This window comes from Orcinus orca, chromosome 10 (assembly GCF_937001465.1).
Source record: "Orcinus orca chromosome 10, mOrcOrc1.1, whole genome shotgun sequence".
NCBI classification, from domain to species: Eukaryota; Metazoa; Chordata; class Mammalia; order Artiodactyla; family Delphinidae; genus Orcinus; species Orcinus orca.
This window is the reverse complement of record NC_064568.1, coordinates 83976552-83998406: the sequence shown is the minus strand read 5'-3', so window position 1 is coordinate 83998406 and position 21855 is coordinate 83976552. Positions and strand designations below refer to the sequence as shown.

Sequence of the window (21855 nt, the reverse complement as noted above, 5' to 3'; positions counted from 1 at the left end):
GGTAATTTATGGTTAAATGAGGTCATAAGGGTGGGGCCCTAATCCAATAAGACTGGTGTCCTTATAAGAAGAGGAAGAGACACCAGAGCTACCTTCTGCCCTCGCTCTCACTCCCATTCTTCCCTTGCACGTACAGAGGAAAGCCATGTGAGGACACAGTCAGAGGGGGCCTTCTACAAGGCACGAAGAGAGGTCTCACCAGAAACCAAGTCTGATGGCACCTTGATTTTGGACTTCTAGTTCCAGAACTATGAGAAAATAAACTTCTGTTATTTCAGCCACCCAGTCTGTGATATTTTATGGCAGCCCTAGCTAATACACTGTGTTTAAATCTAAAGAATCAGGGCATGAAGACAGCATGTCCAAGGCAAAAAAAACAAAACAAAACAAAAAACCACAACCAACCAACCAAACAGAGCCTAGGAGATGAAGAAGATTATTTCAGCTTGTTAGTTATATGGCCTGCTCATTTTTTTGTGGAGAACCTCCTACATAGATTTCTGAGGTTTTATTTTATATTTTCCTCCTCCCTAAGTTAAACGAGTTAAGCAGCTGTTCACTGGGCTGATTATCTTCTAGCAGAAAACAGACAGTTATCTCAGGATCCCTAACCCTTAGGACTAAGGTTTGAGATCAGTCTAAGTTGCTTAATTTTATTTAGCTCTGCGGCCAAAAACTTCATTCTTGACTCTAATCAAATAGAAGACAGATATAATGAGAAAAGCATGGATTCCAGAATCAGACAGACCTGAGTTTGAAATTGAACTTTGTCACTTACTCTGTTACTGTGAATATTATTGAACCTATTTCCTCATCTTCAAAGAGCTGATCATAACACATATTTGACAGGATTGTTGGGCTGATTAAATGACAGCATGTCTGGAAACTCTTGGAATGTAGTAGACTTCCAATAATGCTAACTAGATGATAAAGAGGGTAAGTAGATGTTCATGAATTAGTACAAACGTGCTAATAGCATAGCTGGACCTCACTTTCAGTTCTGCTTTGTGTGTAATATTTTAAGCAGGAGTTTTGCAAATGTGATTCACTTGCTTCAAAATCACTTGGAGTGCTTGTTAAAAACACACATTTCTGGGCCTTTCACCAAAATAGAATTAAAACCTCTGGGGATGAGTCCCAAGAAACTGTGTTTTAACTAGTTCCCTAGGTGATTTAAATGTCTACTAAGCTTGGGAATCATTGCATTATAGGATAATTCCATTTTTTAAATTGCAGAATTAAAGTTCAGTTTTTAGTGGGCCCAATATATGTATTCCCTTTGGGACTAAAGCCCTTCCTTGAAGACTGAGGGCGTATAAGCAAATGTAAATTACTGTTGTTATAATTTAGTAATATTTGGAAAATCATATATAAAAGAGATAACATAATGCTGAGTTTCCTAGAATCACTAATAAATTACATGGGAATTCAGAAAAAAGCATTAAGAGTTGGTACAGTTTTGTTGCCCCCTCCCCCAATTAAAAAATAGAGGACAGGGAACTTCAGCAAAGATGAAAAACAGAAGGTCATTTTCTTTCTGTTTCCATAAAGAGACCCACCACCTTTTCCTTAGGAGTGAGAATTTTTGTAGTCACAGCTGCTTTTGAATGAGTGGATCAGAATTCACAGTAATACTGAGTACGGTGGAGAATTAGTAGTAATGAGGGTTTACTGAAGAATTTGTCTTCCTAGGGAGAGGGCAAAAGCCAAGGCCCCACTGGGACTCGAACCCAGGATCGCCTGTTTACAAGACAGGTGCTTTAACCAACTAAGCCATGGAGCCCACACATGAGCCTGACTTTGTTCTAGATCTGTCCTTACTGTGAGATTAAATATTCCTGACATAGTTTTTGTGATTCAGTGCTGCTTATTGTGAGAAAAGAGACAAACTCCAAGAAGACGTTTTGCTTACTTAGATGCGCTGCAGAGCTAATACAAGCGGGAAAAGTTTGTGCAGCTTGAATGTTGGGACCAATAGCACTTCAATTAGTCGAAGGATATAACCATCAGTAAAAGTCGAGGCTACTCACTTTTTCCAATTAGGATAAAGTCTTCTAAAAGCAAAATTTGCTGTTACTGCACCTCGTCTTCTGTAACTAAGATTCTTCATTCCAATAAACTAAGTGAGGAACTCTAAAAATGGAACTCCACTAGAAGACTCTTAGACAGCCGGGCTAGGGCACCTAGTGTCCCTACACGTCACTTGCACTTAGCAAGCAGTGACTTGGAGGGGAAGAATCAGGAGCGGAGAAGAGGGGGCTGGGAGTGTAGAGTTCAGCTACACAGTCAGTCACATAGCTCTCAAAATCCCAAAACACCAATGTCAAGGTCGCTGTAAAGACTCCGATCAGAAAACCACAGGGGTAGAGCCCCTTGGAGTGGGGGACGGGGATAGGCGGAATGGTCCCCTGCTGGCCACAAGGTGTTCCCTGGATCCAGGTACAATCCTCCTTAGGTGAAGAGCCTTACGGTTCCAGAGAACCACCCGTTGACCACTCCCTGCCCACCAAGCGCCTGATTTCCAGTGCAATAGGTCGTCAGCTCGCAAAGAGGGCGACACCTTCTTCCTTCTAATCCGGTTCCTTCACCCCGCGATGACTCGTTCTTTCCCCCCCTGTCGCATCCCCCGCGGGGACGAGCAGAGAGCTAGGTCTGAGGGCGGTCCCCTGATCGCGACTGCGGGCCACCTGAACGCCCAGAAGCCTTTACGGAGAGCTGACTGGGGGGATCGTGGTAGGATAAAGCAGGGGACGCTCGCAGATGCGCCTCTGATATTCCCAGGGGTAGGAATCGAAGCTCCTATTTTGTACAAAGAAAGCACAGAACTTTCTTAATATTTTTTGGAAATGAGGAAAACGTTTGATTAAAACGTTTGGAGGTAGTGTGGGAGCCTTCTAGGATGCAGCATTAAGTCTCTAATTTCTTTAGAAACATGGGTTCAAATCCCACCGCCACATCCCAGCCCCCTCAGGTCGGCAAGTGGAACCCCAGTAAACAAGTTCTTCCTTAAAAGCTAACGGAAAATTCACACTTCGGGGAATTAGTTTAGGTGAGAAGAGTTCTTTCACCGAGGGCAAGAACCTAAGGGTGTGGGAAACTCTCCTAATCCAGTCCTTTCCTCTTTCCAATTCGTGAGTTTCTCAGAGACATCCAAACTACAGAACTACAATGAAATAATATTTTCTACCTAACAGACTGGTAAACAAACAAACAAAAATTGTTTGTGGTAGTGTTGCCTATTAGCACTTGAAGACATTGTATGAGTTTCCTGTGGCTTCTGTAACAAATTACCAGAGCTCAGTGGCTTAAAACAACAGAAATTTATTTTCCCACAGTTCTAGAGGCCAGAAGTCCAAAAAGTCAGTATCACTGGGCAGAAATCAAGGTGTTGACAGGGTCATACTCCCTGTTGAGGCCGTAGGGGAGAATCTGTCCTTGCCTCTTCCAGCTTCTGGTGGCAGCCAGCCTTCCTTGCTTTGTAGTTGCATTACTCCTATCTTTGCCTCTGTATTCACATTGTCTTCTCCTGTTCTGTCTCTGTACTCACCCTATGCCTCTCTAGGACACTTGCAATGGCATTTAAGCTCCACCTGGATAATGAAGGATAAAGTCCCCATTTTGAGATTCTTAACTTAATCTCTTCTGCAAAGACTCCACCTTTTGTTTTTTGGTGGGTTTTTTTTTTTTTGGCCGTATAAGGTAATATTTACAGCTTCCAGGAATTAGGATGGAGATATCTTTTGGAAGACCATTTTTTAGTCTACCCTACAGTATTAACATATTGATTCCTCCACCCACAAGCAAGAGATTAACTGGTTATAACTTCAGTTTATTTCTCTGTAAAATGGGAATAATAATATGAACTTTCTTATATATTACTGAGAATATAATATGACAATGTGAAGAACTATAACAATATCTGGGGCTTAGTAAGAACTAAATGGCCGTTAATTCTCATTGTCACAGGAATGCTCTGTGCTGGCCAGGGTGTCAAGGAAACAGGCCCTTCCTTGGCTCTATAAGAGGATAAATTAGTAACATTTAGGGAAGACTAAGACAGGAACCACTGAAATTACCATCACACATATGATTTGATTTAGCAATTGCACTTTTAGAAAGTTCTCTAGTACACACCCTTATGAAATGCAGATATTATTTATTTCAACATTGTTTATATTGTTAAATGTGGCTGGTTAAATTTAAGATATATCCATAACATGGAATACTTTTGAGACAAAAGAAAAGAAGCTCTTTCTATGTTGATATGAAAACCACGGCAAAATACGAGAAGTAATAAAGGCAAGATGCAGTAGAATAGGTCTGAAAAGTGCAAAATGTGAGGAAAATAATAGACTTCTCCTGGCTTGCATGCAAAAAGTATACCTTTAAGGTAACTCCAGGCTCTGACATGTTTGCGTGAGGAACCAGAAACCAGTGCTGGGGGGAAATGAAGTGGGATGAGGGTAGACTTTCACTGTATATCTATTTTAGTAATTTTGAACCATGTGGAAGTTTTACTTATTTCTTTACGAACATTTAAAAAACATTCAAAAGAATTCCTTAGATACTAAATCGTGTTCTTTGATACAAACAATTGGCAGTCAGACTTTTTTTGTTTTTCCCTTAATTACCCCTGAAGTTGGAAGAAAACGTTTTCCTAACCTCAAGCAATTTCTTCAAAGAAGCAGGTTTGATAACAAGGCTGGCAGCGGTGGGATTCGAACCCACGCCCCCGAAGAGACTGGAGCCTTAATCCAGCGCCTTAGACCGCTCGGCCACGCTACCACACGAACAAACACTTTAAAGCTCTCCTTAACACTTTAAAAGACACAAGTCTGTTCTCTTGCATGTTATTTTTTTTTCTAGAGCATTTGCCACCACCACCACCGCACACACACACCCCGCCCCGCCCCAGACAACTGTCATCCCACTACCAATAAAATCTGCAAATAGATTCCTACTTCGGGAGACACATTTTTGCCTCCTATGCTATGTTTGTGATACTCGAAAGTAAAGGGAGAAGCAGTCAATGCATAATATCCTTCAAACGAAGAAAATCGGTAGTTACAAAAAATGATTAGAAATCACCACCGCTGATGCAGCACCGGAACTCTGAGGACGCAGAGATCAGGAGTCTCCAATTTGTCAACTGCGTTTGGGGGTCAGCAGCGGGCAGTTACTTTTAATGTCCTCATCTAGAAAAAGGAAGCTTCCCTTCCCACTCACTCGGAACTTGAGTCAGGGTTTGTATGTCTGTGTGTGATTTCTTATTGAAGGAAACAACTGCGCAAGCAGACCTACTTTTTGCTGAATGTGATCATGGTCTTAATTTACAAAGTTCAGGGAGGGAATTAGTTTGCTTTTGGTGCGGGGCGTCTTATCCTCTCCAGGCCCAGAGAGGACGCGTTTTACCTGCTCCAACCCCACCAACGCGAACTGGGCGAGTCCCTTGGTCTTTTTTCCCGGCTCACCCTCTCGCTGACCGGCCTGATCCATTATATGCTGCACCGTTTAAGTGAGCCCTAGTGCCACTGTTTCACATCGACTGCATAGCCACAAGCCCACTGGCAAGTCACTTAAACTTATTGGGTCTTACTTTTCTCATACGTAAACTGGAGACAATAATAAGACTTGCCTAAAGTGATAGATAGGTAGATAGATAGGTAGGTAGGTAGATAGATAGATAGATAGATAGACAGATGGTCAATAAATGTAAGATACATATAAATTGCTTAAAAGAGTACCTCGCCCATAATAAGCACTTAATACAGCTTGCTATCATCATTTGTATCACTTACTAGTATTCATTGAACAACTTTTTTGTGTGTGTCAAGTGTTCAGTCTTTTAAATAATACTGTGAAATATTATCCCATTTTACAGATAATGAAGTTTTTAAAATTGACATACTCCCAAGAAAACCAAGTGAATTATTTTTCCTAACTTAATAGATGGCACATACAAGATTTACACTTCAGTCCTACAGTTTCCATTTTGGGACCGTTTCTACTTTGCCGGATTGAAATCCAGTATATTCTTTCTCCATTCTCAATCATCTCATCTCATCTCTTCCACCTTATCTCGCCTCTGTTTACATTATTCTGGACTTCTAGCCAGAAGAGAAGGGCCTTCAGGTCATGGTCATGGTCGTGATCAAAGACATCGATTGTAAGAGGAACATTGGCAGGCAAGGAAGTTCCAGAGCTAGATAAGGAGACAGCAGCTTCGCCCTCAGCAGAGCTAAACATTTTTGTGTGTCCTTCATTGTTGCAGTCTGGAAATCTTCACGCCTGTGGACCCAGCTCAGGCCTCTCGTTTCTGTATGTCACTTTCTACACATGTTGTGAAGTGGGGCAGTGTGAAATCTAATGAAGTCTAATGTCCCCCAGCAGTAAGTGGTGTTTAAGGCATAATGGAAAAAAAAATTCACCATGTGGCATATTTAATCAAGGATAAAATCCTGAAATACTTTTGGTCAATCATTGTGACATACTTGGAGCAATGGTAAACATATGCCCTAGCACATACTCTTATTTTTCACTCTATTCAAAAAATATAACTTCCTAGAAAGTTCGTATAAACATGAAAGAGAATCGATAGTTCTAATGAAAATAAGACAAGCCAGTGCCTTCTTAGCGCAGTAGGCAGCGCGTCAGTCTCATAATCTGAAGGTCCTGAGTTCGAGCCTCAGAGAAGGCAAAAGAGTTTTGTCACTCCTACAGACTCTCGTTTGAGAAAGAAACAGGGTAGTAAACAAAATTATCCCACTAATCGAGCTCTGTGGTGTGAAATGTAGGTACTAGGACTAACTCCCAGTCAGTCAATCTGATGTGATTATACATGGGGCTGTAGTCCTTCAAGAAATTCAGCAGGTTTCTTTGGTACCAGTTTCCTTTGGCAGCAAGACAGTTTTTCAATACGTTGACTACAGTGCACACCCATACCGTAAATCTGTATTAACTATTTGCTGCCCTAGAAAATTAGCAAAAACTTACCACCTTAAAATAGCAAAATTTATTATTTATCAGTTCTGGAGGTCAGAAGTCTGAAATGGGCCTTAAGGGGCTAAAATCAAGGTGTGGCAGAGCTGCCTTCTTTCTAGAGGCCCTGGAGAGAAATCATGGCTTTTTTCCAGCTTGTAGATGATGCCCCTATTCCCTGGCTCATGTTCATATCACTCTGACCTCTGCTTCTGTTGTCTCATCTCCTTCTCTTACTCTGACCCTCCTACCACCCTCTTATAAGGACCTTATGATTACATTGAACCAATCCAAATATCCAAGATAATCTCCCTATCTTGAGATTCTTAACTTAATCACATCCCTTTTGCCTTGCAAGATAGCATATTCACAAGTTTTAGAGATTAGGAAAAGGACATCTTAGTCTACCTGCTGGTCCCCAAAGATTCACACCCATCCCACATGGAAAAATATTAACCCCATTCCAAGTTCCCCCCAAGTCTTAACTCATTTTCAGCATCAACACATCTAAATTTCGTCAGTTCAAAAGTTGCAAATATCATCACCTAAATTTGGAATGAGTGAGGCTCCGTGTATAATCAATTCTGGGCACAATTTTTACTTTATTGATTGCTTATTTATGTGCTAGATATCCTTCTAAAATATTTTATGTGTATTTACTCCTCAAGTCCTCCCATTAACTCTATTAGGTAGTCCTATTTCCATTTCACACAGGAGCACAGTGATGACCATTGAGATAAAGCAAGTTGCCAGAGGTCCCTTAGCTAGTAAGTGGAGCAGCTGAGGTTTGAATACAGGCAGTGTGAACTAGTTCAATAAAGCCCTGATCAAAATGAATGGAGGTGAGATCCAGGCATTGTTGGGAGTCAGTTTTCTGATTATTCAATATTGCTACTCATGGTTCTTAGAGTAATAATAGTAGCCACTTGGTAACTATTTCTCATTAAAAAGTTAAAAAATAATTTTTTAACATTTGCCAGTGATTTTACCAAAGGACAGATGACACTCTTTGGTTACTATACCTCCACCCTATACTCTCCCCATATTCTTTCATTGATTTATTTTTCTCTGCAGACTTCATCAGTATCTTATATGCTTACTTATTTTACACACTCATTTCTTTATTTTCCGTGTCACCCCCCCACCAGAATGTAAGATACGTAAGAGTAGTGCTTTTTGTTAGCTTTGTTCGCTGCTGTATTTCCTGCCCTTAGAAATATGCCTGGGGTGGTTACCAGAGGCAGGGATTGGGGGTGGCGGGCAAAATGAGTGAAGGTGGTTAAAGGTACAAACTTCCACTTATGAGATAAATAAGTCCTGAAGTTGTAATGCACAGGTTGGTGACTATAGTTAATGATACTGAATTGCATATTTAAAAGTTGATAAGAGAGTAGATCTTAAAAGTTCCCATAACATGGGGAAAAAAATGTAACTGAAAATAAAAGGAAAGAAAGAAAGAAGAAGAAAGACAGAAATACGCCTGGTACATAAAAGACCAGCAGTTTACGCTGTTGAATTAATTGATGAATGAATGGGAGACAAAAAGACACAGAAGTTCCATAAATCTTTAGGGCTGAAACTCAATTGCTTTAGATATCTGGCAGAATTGTCCAACTTGCTCTTTTCTCACAGCAACTTTGTCCTAGCTATAGAATGTTTGTGTTTAGGACATTTTTCCTTCCAGTTGATCATCATTCCTGAAGTATTCTAGTGTTTTCCTTAAGAGAAGTAACATGGGAATATACTGTTCAAAATGGCAAGCATGCCCCTGCAAACATCCTAATTTTCCTTTATAGCTAGTAGTGGATTCATTGTTCATTAATTTATCTTACTTAATGAAATCAATTTTAGAGCTGGAGATTGTTAGACTCTAGAGAGATTATACGTATCTTCCTGTTTGGGTACTTTAAACTGTAACACATTGTAGGCGCTCAGAAACACTTTACCACAGTTCAATGCAAAACCTATTTGAAAAGTGATTGAGGTAAAGTCACATGCAGTATTCTTTGGAGGTGGTTTGCATTTGAATTGTCATCTCCCTAAGGATCTACTTCTCTTCAGAAGTAAGGAATCTGAGCAAATTGCAGTCGAATAACTTGTAATGTATCTGATTGAGTTCTAGCGCTGTAAGTTTGGTGAGAATTTGTGGGGGATTAGTAGGAAGACACAATTAACTCGCCAATATAAAATAAATTTTCAGGAAGAGTTGACTTCCGGGTAAAACGCAAGGCCCTACTGGGAGTCGAACCCAGGATCTCCTGTTTACGAGACAGGCGCTTTAACCAACTAAGCCATAGAGCCACCTGAAAGGTGAGGGGACAGCCGAATCTACCCCATTTTACTTCGATTGGGTGAAAAAAATGACTTTACACTGTCTAGTGTTAATCTGTTGCCTTTAGAAAATATGCCAACTCCAGAGAGATGCTTCACTTCCTCAGAACGCGCTAGAGACAGAAAAATACGAAAGGAAAAGTAATAGGCAGGTGTAGCGTTAGACAAAGGATTTTTCTGTTATCCCAAGGAAAAGCGTTACAGAAAGTCGAGGCTAGGAAATAAGTGGTAAAGATTTTTACAAGGAAATATGCCTTTTAAAAACTATATGTAATTTTTAAAAAACCTTCAAGGATTTGCATGAAATAACTGGCCATATGTGACAAAGTAACTCATTTGAGGTACCTGAAGGTGCCGGATTGGTGAGAGGAGGAACGTGCATCTCTCGGGTGGAGCCGAGGAGGCTGGGCGTTAAGGCCATCTTCCTTCAACTACAGGTGTCAGCCCGTTTAGTTTCCCTCCAAATCCCGTGCTGTCATTCTCAAGAGCACGGTCAAGATCTGTTGTAACAACCTTCCACCTGGAGCCTCTCAGGAGGGGTGTGGAGGTGGGAGTGCGGACAGGGAGCCAGGAACCTCTGCAGCTTCCGCCTCAGGAAATTTGGTGAGCATCTGAAAAAATCCAACCAGGAAAAAGGCTGTTTACTTCAGTTCCCCCCAATTTTTGTCCTCCTCTGTTCCTCTAGGACTAGGTTTTCACATTCAGGTACTTCTGAAAATCAGTTCGTAGAAGAGGTAACGCCTTCTCCCCTCTAACTCGGTCCCTGCACCCCACGGTGACCCACCTTCCCCGCACCTCCCAGTCGCATCCCCTCGGGGACGAGCAGAGAGCAAAGCTGGAGGGCTCTGGACCACTTCGCGGCTGCGCGCCCCCAGAAGGCCCCGCGTGGGTGGGGGAAGGGCCGTGGGAGTCGGGATGAGTCCCAGTTCCCGCCCCGCCCCAGGACAGGCGGGAACTGGGATCACTGAGGTGATGCGGGCAGGGAGGCCGGGACGGGAGAGGGGAGACCCGAGGACCAGTCCAGACTGCGTTCGCAGGGTCAGAACCCGCAGGACCCGGGTGAGTACGAAGACGCGCATCACGCATCCCAGCCCTGAACTTTGGGAATTCAGGCCATAAAAACATATTCAGCAAAAATGTGAGTCTATCGCACAGATGTTTCTTTCCATAGTCTTTTACAACAGGGTCTTTATTAAAAGGTCGGGGCTCGAAGTCCAGGTGGTTAGGGATGCGGGGGCAGGGAGTGGGGAGGGGAGTTCGTCTGCTTTCCAGTTGCGGACAAGAAATATAACTTCTCTCCGCTGACGCCTAAACTCAGCCGGCAAATCTGAGACTCATCTCAGGGTCGTCACAGTTCCAAAGCCAGGTCGGCCATGGTGATTTTCAAACGTTTTCTCAATGGTTGATTTTTCTAGACTCTAATGGATTTAGTCTGTCTACCTCCTCGTTCTCATGAGAGACCGCACCAGAGGCGAAACTCGGGGGTGCTGGGTCCGGGTTGGACGGACAGAGGGGCGACCACCCGAAACCGAATTTTGCTCTTTCTCGGTAGCTGGGAAGATTCATTACAGCGCAGAGAATCAGGGAGGATGGAGCACCTGATATCTGGTGCGTGGGAATCTAGGAATAGTCTGAGCATACAATTTTAACTCTAATTTTGCCTGCTTGAAGGACGTGAAGTTCCCGACGAGTGTCTGTTGAAAGGGAGTGGAGAAGGTAATATACACAAAGTTCACACTGAATTTACTTTCCTTATATGTCTTCTGAGCATTAGAAATAGCTGTAAAGTAATTTGCTTTTTTTCCCCATGTACATAGAGGTAAATTGCCTAAGCGATCCAAAGCGTTGGGGGAGGGCGCTAGTCTCTTGGGATACAGAGATTCAAATCTCACCCCTGCCAATCATTTTTCTACAGACCTTTCCATAAAGGGGAGAGAGCCCTTCCAGTCGCTTTTTTGGGAGTTGATAATTTGGCAGAGACGTGTTCAGGGAAGAACTTTGTCTTTACCATAATAAATTAAGGTTCAGTTAAAAAAAAAAACTTTCCCCATATTCCCCTCATTTTTCAGATCTTTGGTCAAGACTTGTAGTCCAAAAGGATAGACTTTTCTTTCTGTAAAAAGATTTTATGTTGTATATGTAACATTTTGGCAAGTCCCAAACCTGAAAAAGTATCAAACAGACCCTCCTTACCCCTCACCACCATGCCCCCGCTCCCTGCTTCCCAGTCTCCCACCTCATCTCCACCTCCCAGAGAGGGAGCCTTACAGCCTTACAGACGCACATACTCATTTTTGTGTTTCCTTCCAAGGACAAGTGCATGCATATAGCATTAACCCACTTTTTACTCAATGAGAGTATCAAACACACTCTTGTGCACCTTAATCACTTCTAATATCTTGGAGTGATTCCACAGGGAAACATAAAGAACAGGATTTTTGCTAAAGACAGGCCAAGGTAGAGGACTAGTAGGGAAGAGGGCTCAGAGAAGCCTGACTAAAGTTTGGTCAAAAAGGAAGTCTGTCAGATAATACACCTTGAGTTTGGACCCAGGTGGAAACCACAAGGGTCAGAGACTGAGGAAGCAGAAAACCAAGGGGCTGAATTGTCCATGTCAGCCCTGGGGTCCTAGGAACACCTAATGGCTGAGCGGGGGAGGCACTGTAGCCGTGGTCATGCAGAAGACATGGTAGCCACATGGAATACTAGAGAGATTTTCCTCATTCATCCTTTGTCAAAATTTCAATACCTTCTGTTGCTTCTCCATTCCCTAGAGCAGTGGTCTTCAAATTTTAGCCTGTACTAGTATCACCTGGAAGGCTTTTTAAACCACAGATTGCTGTTCCCACCCACACCCTGGCATCCCCACCCTCCCCAACCCTCATTTATGATTCAGTAAGTCTGAAAGTGATCTAAAAAACTGCATTTCTAACAAGTTCTCAAGGGATGCTGTTGGCTGCTGGTCAGGGGACCATGCTTTGAGAATCAATTCCCTAGAGATAGAAGGCAAGAAAGAGAAAATGTTGACTGAGTGAGGGCCTCTACTGGGGATTGCTCCGAATAATGAGTTGTTCATGCAGGGTAGTAGATGGTCTCCATGGCCTGATTCAGATGTGCTTGAAGGATTGTCCATCCATCCCTACCTGCTCTGAGTGTTGGCTCCTAATGGCCCATAGCTGCCCCTTTTTCAGAGTATTACCTTCAGCTGCTATATTCTTCAGAGAATTTCCTTCAGCCAAAGGGAGCTGTCTCACATCGGTTATGCCCCTGGGGCTCGAGGGTGAGCCCATAGCTAGAGATTGACAGACATGAGTTACAAAAGGCCATCTCTCTTCCTTCAAGATGGAAATAATTATAGTGCAATTTACCTGAAGCTAAATTCCATCAGAAATTGCATCCTTACTTCTGTCTTTACCCTGCCCTATTCTGCTTCACTGATTTCCTCTTCTGAGACCACTCTCTCAGTAAATTATGTGTACCTGACTGCTAGTCACAGCTTCTGTTTTCTGAGACCCGAAGCCAAGTCAAAGAGTATTCACAAGACCACAGAGCAAGATTCAATGTGCTGGCTATGGGAGGGGCTTTGGCTACTCTTTATCAGATTTGGGGAATCCAGCTTCCAGAACTAACACGGGCACTCTCAAAGTCCAACAACCACCAGTGTCCATGCAGTCTACAGGGAAGATACTACATCTATGCAATAACTGTCATGGGGGAGACAGTATTGGGGCCTTACTTCCAGGGATGGGCTGCTTAACAAACTGGGAGTAGGATGATTAGAGAAGGTCTGAGTACTGGTTCTCTGAACTTTAGAACATCCCTGTCCTGTCCAGGGGCTCTCCTCAAAGGTTTTGTGATTAGCGGAGCCTTAGTGATTTTAGATGCCTACTAGGTGGTTTGTTGGGGTAGTAGATTTATGCAACAACACTAGTCTTAGATTCAATTAGCTCAAGTCTATCTAATTTAAATGATAAATTGTGGCAACCTCTGGTTCGAGGAAAAAATTTGCAGCAATAGTAGTGCCAGTAATGATGATGATGATCACCATGATAGCCACTGTAAAGATTTAAAAAAAAACAAAAAAAAACTGCGGGGTTTCCCTGGTGGCGCAGTGGTTAAGAATCCGCCTGCCAATTCAGGGGACACTAAAATGTAGATGTAGAAAGCAATCTCATGGTAACTGGGAGGGGATAAATAGGGGGATTGGGATTGACATATACACACTACTATATATAAAATAGATAAGTAATAAGGAGCTACTGTATAGCACAGGGAACTCTACTCAGTACTCTGTAATGACCTATATAGGAAAAGAATCTAAAAAGAGTGGATATATGTATATGTATAATTGATTCACTTTGCTGTACAGCAGCAACTAACACAACATTTTAAATCAACTATGCTCCAATAAAAATTTTTAAAAAAGAAAATTGGAAGGTTAGGATTCTTGATTCATTTCTATTTCCTGTATCTTCTCCTTTTTCCTGTGCTGCTTTTCCAATAGATTTCCTGTAGTCTTACCATTAAAGTACTGAAAGGTAGAGAGAATTATTGAGCACTGCCAGTAGGGCAAGACTGAATTCAAAGCATCATAATGATGTTCTTGAACCCATTAATCTGTCAGTCACCCCAGAAGTCTCCAGAATAAGAAGCCTCTAGGTAGAATGTGGAAGGAAAATCCTGACAGGGTCTTGCAGGGTCCCAAGCAGGCACTTACTTGAGCCCCAAAAGGATCTCTGAGTTTTTTGCTGGTTCTTGTTTTCCAAATTGGTTGCAGGGAAAGCCCAACACAACTACACCAAAAGGCTTCAGCTCCTCCTGTAGTGCATTCAGTTCTGTAAGTAGAGAGTGAACTGCATGGATAGCCCGGCCAGCAGCCCTACCTTGAGCAGTAAAAGACCACTGATTTATCCACTTATCACATGAGTAAGCTGAGGACTATGAAGGGGAAGGTTCAAGATTACAGACATTGAGGAAACAGAGCAAAAAGCTAGAACATAGGTATCCAGAAGCGCATCCCGATAGCTGCCATTTTTCTTGTGCAATAGCTCCCATAAATGGCTCTTCATCATCCAATAGGAGCCCTCCTTTAAAAGCACAGATTGGTTAGTACTCTGTGTGTGCATGTTGGGGGGAGGCAGGGTTCTGCTTGATTCTGAAGAGAAGTCAGATTTAAATGCCATTGCCTTCCTTAGTTGATGGATTGATTGATTGATCAAAAATGTTTTAAGGAAAGGCAAACAAAATGGACATGCTACCCCCTTCCTCTCACTATGCCCCATGATGACACAACCTGACACTCCAGTCACCTTCCCAGGAGCACTCTTTGGTGCTCTAACCTGGGAGTTGTTGAGGGAATCAGTGAGATGCTAAGCTTAGCTCCAAAGCATTCTCTACCTTTTTGTCAGTTCCAGTGACATAACTGATGTCATTTCCCTGGAACACTCACTGGGATTCTAGGCTACAAACTCCAAACTGCTCTTTACCACTGCCAGGAAGCTTTCCAACTCTCTGTCTGGACTTGTACCATTATTTCCAACTTTAGCCATTTTCAGTTCAGATTTACTGATTCCATGACCAGCACCAGCCAGTCCTATTCAGACTCAGCTCTATCTGCTGTCATCTCCCCCAAGGACCTCTTCTTAAAAGGAAGTGCTTTCTTCTCTTTATATATTTATTCAGTTACTATCCCTTTTATCTTTAACCATCAAGAATATTTCCTTCTTGAGCTTCCCTGGTGGCGCAGTGGTTGAGAGTCTGCCTGTCGATGCAGGGGACACGGGTTCGTGCCCTGGTCCGGGAAGATCCCACATGCCGCGGAGCGGGTGGACCTGCGAGCCATGGCTGCTGAGCCTGCACGTCCGGAGCCTGTGCTCCGCAACGGGGGAGGCCACAACAGTGAGATGCCCGCGTGCCGCAAAAAAAAAAAAAAAAAAAGAATATTTCCTTCCTGTTGCGGAAATACTTAGCAAACTTTGGTTCATCTGGAGTAAAATTTGAATGAGATGCTCTTTATAATTCTCATGAACTAGTTTAATAAATTATAGCACAGCAATACAATGGAAAACTATATCCTTTTTTTTTCTTTTTTTGGTCTTGCTCATTTTTTGGCTGCATCACATGGAATGTGGGATCTTAATTCCCCATCCAGGGATGGAACCTGTGCCCCCTGCAATGGAAGCACAAAGTCCTAACCACTGGACTACCAGGTAATTCCCTGGAAAACTATATCTTAAAATGAATGAGGAAACTCATCATGTGGTGACACGGAATAATGTCAAAGATATTTTATTATGTTAAAATGCACTGCGCAGAATCATTTGTGTGTGTGTGTGTGTGAGAAAGAGAGAGAGAAAGAGAGAGAAGAGACAGAGAAACTGAGTTCTTGCATATGCACTAAAGATTTATGCAGGGACTTCCCTGGTGGTGCAGTGGTTAAGACTCAGAGCTCCCAATGTAGGGGGGCTCAGGTTTGATCCCTGGTCAGGGAACTAGATCCCACATGCCTGCTGCAACTAAGAGTTCACATGCTGCAACTAAGGAGCCCATGTGTCTCAACTAAGGAGGCTGCCTGCTGCAACTAAGGCCTGGCACAACCAAATAAATAAATAAATAATGAAATAAATATTAAAAAAAAGATTTATGGAAATGTACACCACAAACTGATAACACTCGTTGCCCAAAGGGAAGGGACTGTGGAAGATTTCACTGTAAAGCCCTTTTGTACCTTTTAAATTTTGAATCTTGTGACTGTATTACCTATTCAACAAGTTTAAACTAAAACAGATATAAAAGCAGATTTACATTCCATGGAACTTCTGTTTACACCTCACAACTTTTTAAGCTTACCATATTTTTCAAGCTTAACTTTTTGAAGGGAGGAAAATCCCCACTTGCTAAATGATACTAAACTGTTGTTTAGCCTCTTATAATTAGATCCTGAGATTTTTATAAAAATTAAAAAAGTAGTATTTAGCTTTTCAGGTTTTCCCTAGAGTTGATTGTACATAAAATAATAAATATAATGTGACTCCCAAATTCTTTTAAGTGTCTTGATCTTTTCAAAATCTGTAATTTGAGAGTATCTTTTTATGCACAATTTCAACATTAAATTGAAAAGGTCTTTAGCTTCTTTTGGTAAATGTGAATCATTTGGTTTTTGTTGTGCTTTGGTGGAGGGGGTATTTTAATATAATTTTTGCCTGAATCAAGCAGTCCCCACTGTCTTAGTCCATTCAGGCTGCTAAAACAAAATATCAGACTGGGTGGCTTGTAAATAAATAAATGAGAAATTTATTTCTCACAGTTCTGGAACTTGGAAGTCCAAGATCACGGTGCCAGTACGGTAGGGTTCTGAACAAGACCCTCCTCCAGGGTGCAGACTGCCAACTTCTTCCTGTGTCCTCACATGGTGGAAGGAACTGGGGAGCCCTGTAGGGTATCTTTTGTAAGAGCATTAAGCCCATTCGTGATGGTTTTACCCTCATGACCTAAGTACCTCCCAAAAGCCCCACTTCCTATTGCCATCACACTGGGCATTAGTTTCAATATATGAATTGTGGGGGGACACGAATATTCAAACTGTAGCACCGCTGAATGTTAATTTTCAAATATCAAAATTTGGTGAACTGGGACTTCCCTGGTAGTCCAGTGGATAAGATGCTGTGCTTCCATTGCAGGGGGCCCCACGTTCGATCCCTGGTCGGGGAAATAGATCCCGCAAGCATGCCACAACTAAGGAGCCCACCTGCTGCAACTAAGGGTCCGAATGCTGCAATGAAGATTCCGCGTGCCGCAACTAAGACCTGGCGCAGCCAAAATAAATTAATTAATTTTTAAAAATTTGGTGAACCATATATCTTAGAAGTGAGATTGCAATATGCCTAAATTTAAGTGGTGTTTAAAAAGGAGAAAATTGTTGGATTTCTTATTATTGGAGCGCCATCAAGACAAATTGATAGGACTTTATATTTTTGATCAGTTGACTAGATACTGATGTCAATATGTGAAAAAATTTCTTAAAATTCTGTCATGTATTATTTTGATCCATTTTTTGGTGGCACTGGTATAATTAATCTTTCGAATTTATCTTGAACTTTTAAAAAAAGCTGAAAATAAAGTTCTTGGCATGTCAAAAACTGCATCTATCTCTAGTATAATCCATCTAAAACTTTAACCTTTTCTGGATCAGCAGGAATTCCAAACTCTTTCCCATGAGTGCACAAATAAAATGGAAAATCCACCTCAGCCACCAAAGGTTGAGCCAAGTTTGGAGAGATGAAGCATTTTCCCAAATAGCTCTCACTCCAGTTAAATACTATGTAGATAGTAAACTACATTTCCTCTTCTCTGCCATCTGGAGGTGCCTGCGGAACCCAACGGTGTTTTCCAAAATATCAAAGATCAATCGTCTTTCCTGTTACCAGAAGTCACCAGTGAGAAAGATAAAATCAGCCCCTGAAAGCTAGATTCTGGCCTGGGAGTCACAGCTAGGGTTTGGTGTTCTCCTGTTGAACATAAACAGTTTCACAGAAGATCAATATCGTACAAGTGACCATGATGAATCAAGGCAAAAACAAGGACCACTCCATAATCATGTTTGGGTTTTTGTTTTTCTTTTTTGGCTGCGTTGGGTTTTTGTTGCTACGCACAGGCTTTCTCTAGTTGTGGCGAGCGGAGGCTACTCTTCGTTGCGGTGTGCGGGCTTCTCATTGTAGTGGTTTCTCTTGTTGCAGAGCACGGGCTCTAGGCACGTGGGCTCCATAGTCGTGGCTCATGGGCTCTAGAGTGCAGGCTCAGTAGTTGTGGCACACGGGCTTAGATGCTCCACAGCATGTGGGATCTTCCCAGACCAGGGCTCCAACCCGTGTCCCCTGCATTAGCAGGCAGATTCTTAGCCACTGCGCAACCAGGGAAGCCCCTTAATCATATTTTAACCACACAATACATGAACATTATCCAGATCACAAAAATGACCAAGCATCATCCTATTCTTACCAATCTAAGTGATTGCTGTTTCTTTACCCTTGCTTTATTCCTCCTACTCTGTAGATATGATTTATTAAGATACCCAGTCATTGGCTTCCCCCAAATCACCTAACACAAGCCGAGATCCTCAAGTCCTCAAGTCCGTTCTAACATCTTCTTACTGAGAGCCCCATGGTTGTCTACAGTATATGTCTTCCCTCAGAACATCGAGCAACAAACTCAACTACAGATATGTTCCTGGTGGTCTTTGACTAAATCTTTGGGAGAATCTTCATTCTCACATCTGGAGGTCATTCTCCTGGCACTCTAAGGAGCAGAGAGCAGTGGCAGGATTTAGGGGAATAGAGTCACATGATGATCAGCTATCCCCCCCGCATCCCCCTGCTTCCTCCTAATAACAAAGTAGCAAAACCTTCTGGACTTAGAATATGGTCATCTGACAAAGCTAGTTCCAAGAGAGGTGAAACGTGAATTCTTACCAGGATACTGAGCTGCCAAGCCTCAATAGGTGGCCACATTGACAAAGAGGACGTGCTTGCCCGCATACTGCTTGAACTGGATATACTCCTCGCCATTGAGGGTGAGGGCTCCATACTCACAGATGGTGCCTGTCACCCCCTTATAGCAATCCATCTGGAATGTGACACAAATAACCATAATGATGCAATGATAAGACAAACGATAATCCCCAATATCTGTGGACTTTTTTTAAACTCTAAGAACTGAAGAGAATTTTCAAAGTGATATTTTTAGTTATGGCTAATGCCACAGGTAGAACTTATATCTTCTAACTTACAATCTTTTTTTTTTAACGGTGGGACAAGCACTTTATAATCCTCTTCCCATTCCTGGAATAGGAACACAATTTGCCTCCATTCTCCGATCTACAATTTACCTGCACTCTCCTCCACAGCCTAACACCACATTCCAGTCATGCCACCCCTTCGCAAATATTCTTAACAGATTTTGGTAGAGTTTCTCATAACAGAAATATGTTTTACATAAATTTCTCATCTATATATTCTTACATTGTAATTTCCTTCCCCCAGAGCCCAGCAAATAACTTTTTCCTCCTCTGGATCCCACTGAAGGCACTTTCCAGAGTTTTGTTGGTGGGAGCTCACTGGTACCTACAGAATTCATCCTCGACACCCCTTTCTTCTTATCTCTATGTGAAACAGGAAGCAAAGGAAAGAGACTTCCTACGCACAAGCATGCCAAGGGAAAGAGCGAACAGGACCTGGAGCAAAAAACTAAAATGCTGTTATCTGAGGAGAGGGACTCCTGGAGATGTGGAGAAAAGGCATAGAATTTTAGAGTAATTTAAGTGAGTTTCAATTACTCTAAAATTCTATGTACATAAATGTCTGCCCCATGCAGTGAAGAAATTGCTTGTGGGTCAGCTCCTGTGGGGAGAGTGGGGCAGAAAACTCTTTTATCATTTTCTAAGCCTGTTAGTTCTGTCACTAGGATACCAGGCATAGCTTCCCCTTCACTATCCTTGGAGAGAAGGAGGCTGACGTAGGGCAGGCACGTTCCCTGTGTTCCATACATCCATACACATCTGTGCACAGACATTAATCCAAATATTTGAGAGTATTAGCCTAAGAAAGCCACCAAGAAAGGGTTGTCATCTATGTGCCTGCATTCTCTTTTGCGTTCATGCTACCTCAGCTCTCTGCTGAAGAGTTTCTAGCATTTGCCTTTCTTTCTAGTACAATTTTTTTTAAAAAAGTGGAAATCATCCTGTGAGCTGTCATTTGTGTGCCTCCATTTTCCTTGTCTTCATGCTGCCTTAGCTCTGGGCTCAACAGCTTCCAGCAGTTTGTTTCACACATGGATATCACCCTGTGATCCAAGCTTTGTTTCCAGGATGCCACATCACCTCCCCTGAAATTAAAATTGGCCAGCAACTCTCTGGGCCTTTTGTGTTTTATTATTCCCTGAAAAAGAAAAAACCCCTCTCCCAACCCTAAAACTCCTTAGGGCACATTTCAGCACCAACTTCTTTTCCACCTGCCCCGAGGTTTCACCCTCCCCAAGAGCAACCAGTTCAGCTTCCCTCTAATCCAGTTGCTACGTCATGTCCCCTTTCCCGGACCCGCAATAGTGCCTGAGGTTCCAGACCAGAGTGGAGGGGACGGGCTCTGGGGTATCAAGCGGCCACCAGGGGGAGTGGCAAAGAGGAACGCAGCGAGAGCAGCCTGCGTCCTTGGCCCACTTTCGGCCCGGTGACCCAGCAGGCTCAGGGGAGACGATCCACGTAAAGAGAGTTTAGGAGAGCCTCTGCCTCACAGGACGGCAGTGGCAGTGGCAGATGTCAGTTTGGAAGGGCTGGCAAGATGGATCTCGTCCTTCGTAGAGGGGGAGAAGGGAGAACTCCTTGCATCCTTGGCGGCCAATTTAGTCATCACTAAATTGACTAAATTCCCTGCGGGACACTCACCTTCATCTGTTGCTGCTTCGGGGTCGGCTGAGCGAAGCCGACCAGGAACAGTGAGAAAAGACAGTAGGCCCAGAACTGCGGGATCATGGCTGGAACTAGGAGTTGTAGGCGAGCCTCAGGTCCCCAGGGATCTCGGCTCCTTTTGAGCCCCTGGCAGGGACCAGTTTGAAGATGCGCCCTCCAATCGCAGAGCAGCATTAGCACATGGGCAACCGCCCCTTCCCTGCCACCCCGCTCTCCCTCCCCTTTCTTCTTCCCTCTCTCCAACTTTCCCCTCCCCCTCCCCTCCCCCTCACTCCTCCGCCCACTCCTGCAAGCCCTGAAGGCTCAGAGCACCCAGTGCCTCCGGGTCAGGCCACCCGCTGGTGTTCTGGCACCCCGTGCTCTGGCAGGTGAAGGCGGAGGCTTCCCTCTTTGGAACTTGAAGTACTGTCTTTACCTTCTCCAGGCAGTTCCTAGGTGCTGGCTCTGCATCCAGGAAGTAAAGCCACCACCACTGAATCAGAATCTGCTTTTAAAAATTAAGATCCTCATGTAATTTACACACAAGCTAAAGTTTGAGAAGCATCGTCCAGATGACTATTAATCCTTTGTACTGTCCCCTCAGACTTTCATCACTTAGTCAACAGCACACTGTATTTTCTAATTATGAAGTCCAGATGTGGGGACCTGCATGTCTCAGACCCTTTGCCCTGAGATCTGTCCCCTGGAGAAGGGCTTGTTAATGCAGGAGTAACACAGATGATGGATACACATTCACAGGGGGAAGTTATCCAGGAGAAAGATCTAAACTGTGCATTAGGGAACTGCCTTGGGCTCGACTGAGCTTCATTCTCTGTAAATTATTGTAATCATCTCTACCCCACTTACTCCATAAAACTATTTACTGTGAGGTCCTAATAAGGTAACAATCTGAAAGTTGTTGCAAAGTATTTGAATGGGTGAAGAGTCAGAGTTGTTTCTCCCACCTCTCCTCCCTCCCATCTGCTCCCTTCCGGCTTTTCACTGCCAGCTCAGCTTTACTAAACTCCCTTGTTTATTGAAGTGATAACTTCTTCCTTTTCATTTCTAAGCCCCTTGACATCCAGTCCCCTCCATCCGCCTGTCTCTTC

The 21855-nt window shown here is 43.0% G+C and overlaps 1 protein-coding gene and 4 non-coding genes across 5 annotated transcripts; 1 reads left to right on the top strand and 4 right to left on the bottom strand.

Annotated features, from left to right (window-relative positions):
* Positions 1-1709: 1709 nt before the first annotated feature.
* TRNAT-UGU (transfer RNA threonine (anticodon UGU)) lies at positions 1710-1783 on the bottom strand. Its single transcript has one exon. It is a non-coding gene; the product is annotated as a tRNA-Thr (tRNA).
* Positions 1784-4703: 2920 nt separating this feature from the next.
* On the bottom strand, positions 4704-4785 carry TRNAL-AAG (transfer RNA leucine (anticodon AAG)). Its single transcript has one exon. It is a non-coding gene; the product is annotated as a tRNA-Leu (tRNA).
* A 1839-nt stretch (positions 4786-6624) lies between these two features.
* Positions 6625-6697, top strand: TRNAM-CAU (transfer RNA methionine (anticodon CAU)). Its single transcript has one exon. It is a non-coding gene; the product is annotated as a tRNA-Met (tRNA).
* A 2508-nt stretch (positions 6698-9205) lies between these two features.
* TRNAT-CGU (transfer RNA threonine (anticodon CGU)) lies at positions 9206-9279 on the bottom strand. The gene has a single exon. It is a non-coding gene; the product is annotated as a tRNA-Thr (tRNA).
* A 4743-nt stretch (positions 9280-14022) lies between these two features.
* On the bottom strand, positions 14023-21022 carry LOC101286782 (glutathione peroxidase 6). The gene is made up of 3 exons (XM_004286849.2): positions 20744-21022; positions 18777-18930; positions 14023-14144 (listed from the first exon to the last, which is right to left on the bottom strand). The coding sequence occupies exons 1-3, from the start codon at positions 20939-20941 to the stop codon at positions 14023-14025; spliced, it is 474 nt and encodes a 157-aa protein (XP_004286897.3). The 5' UTR covers positions 20942-21022.
* Between the last annotated feature and the right edge of the window lie 833 nt (positions 21023-21855).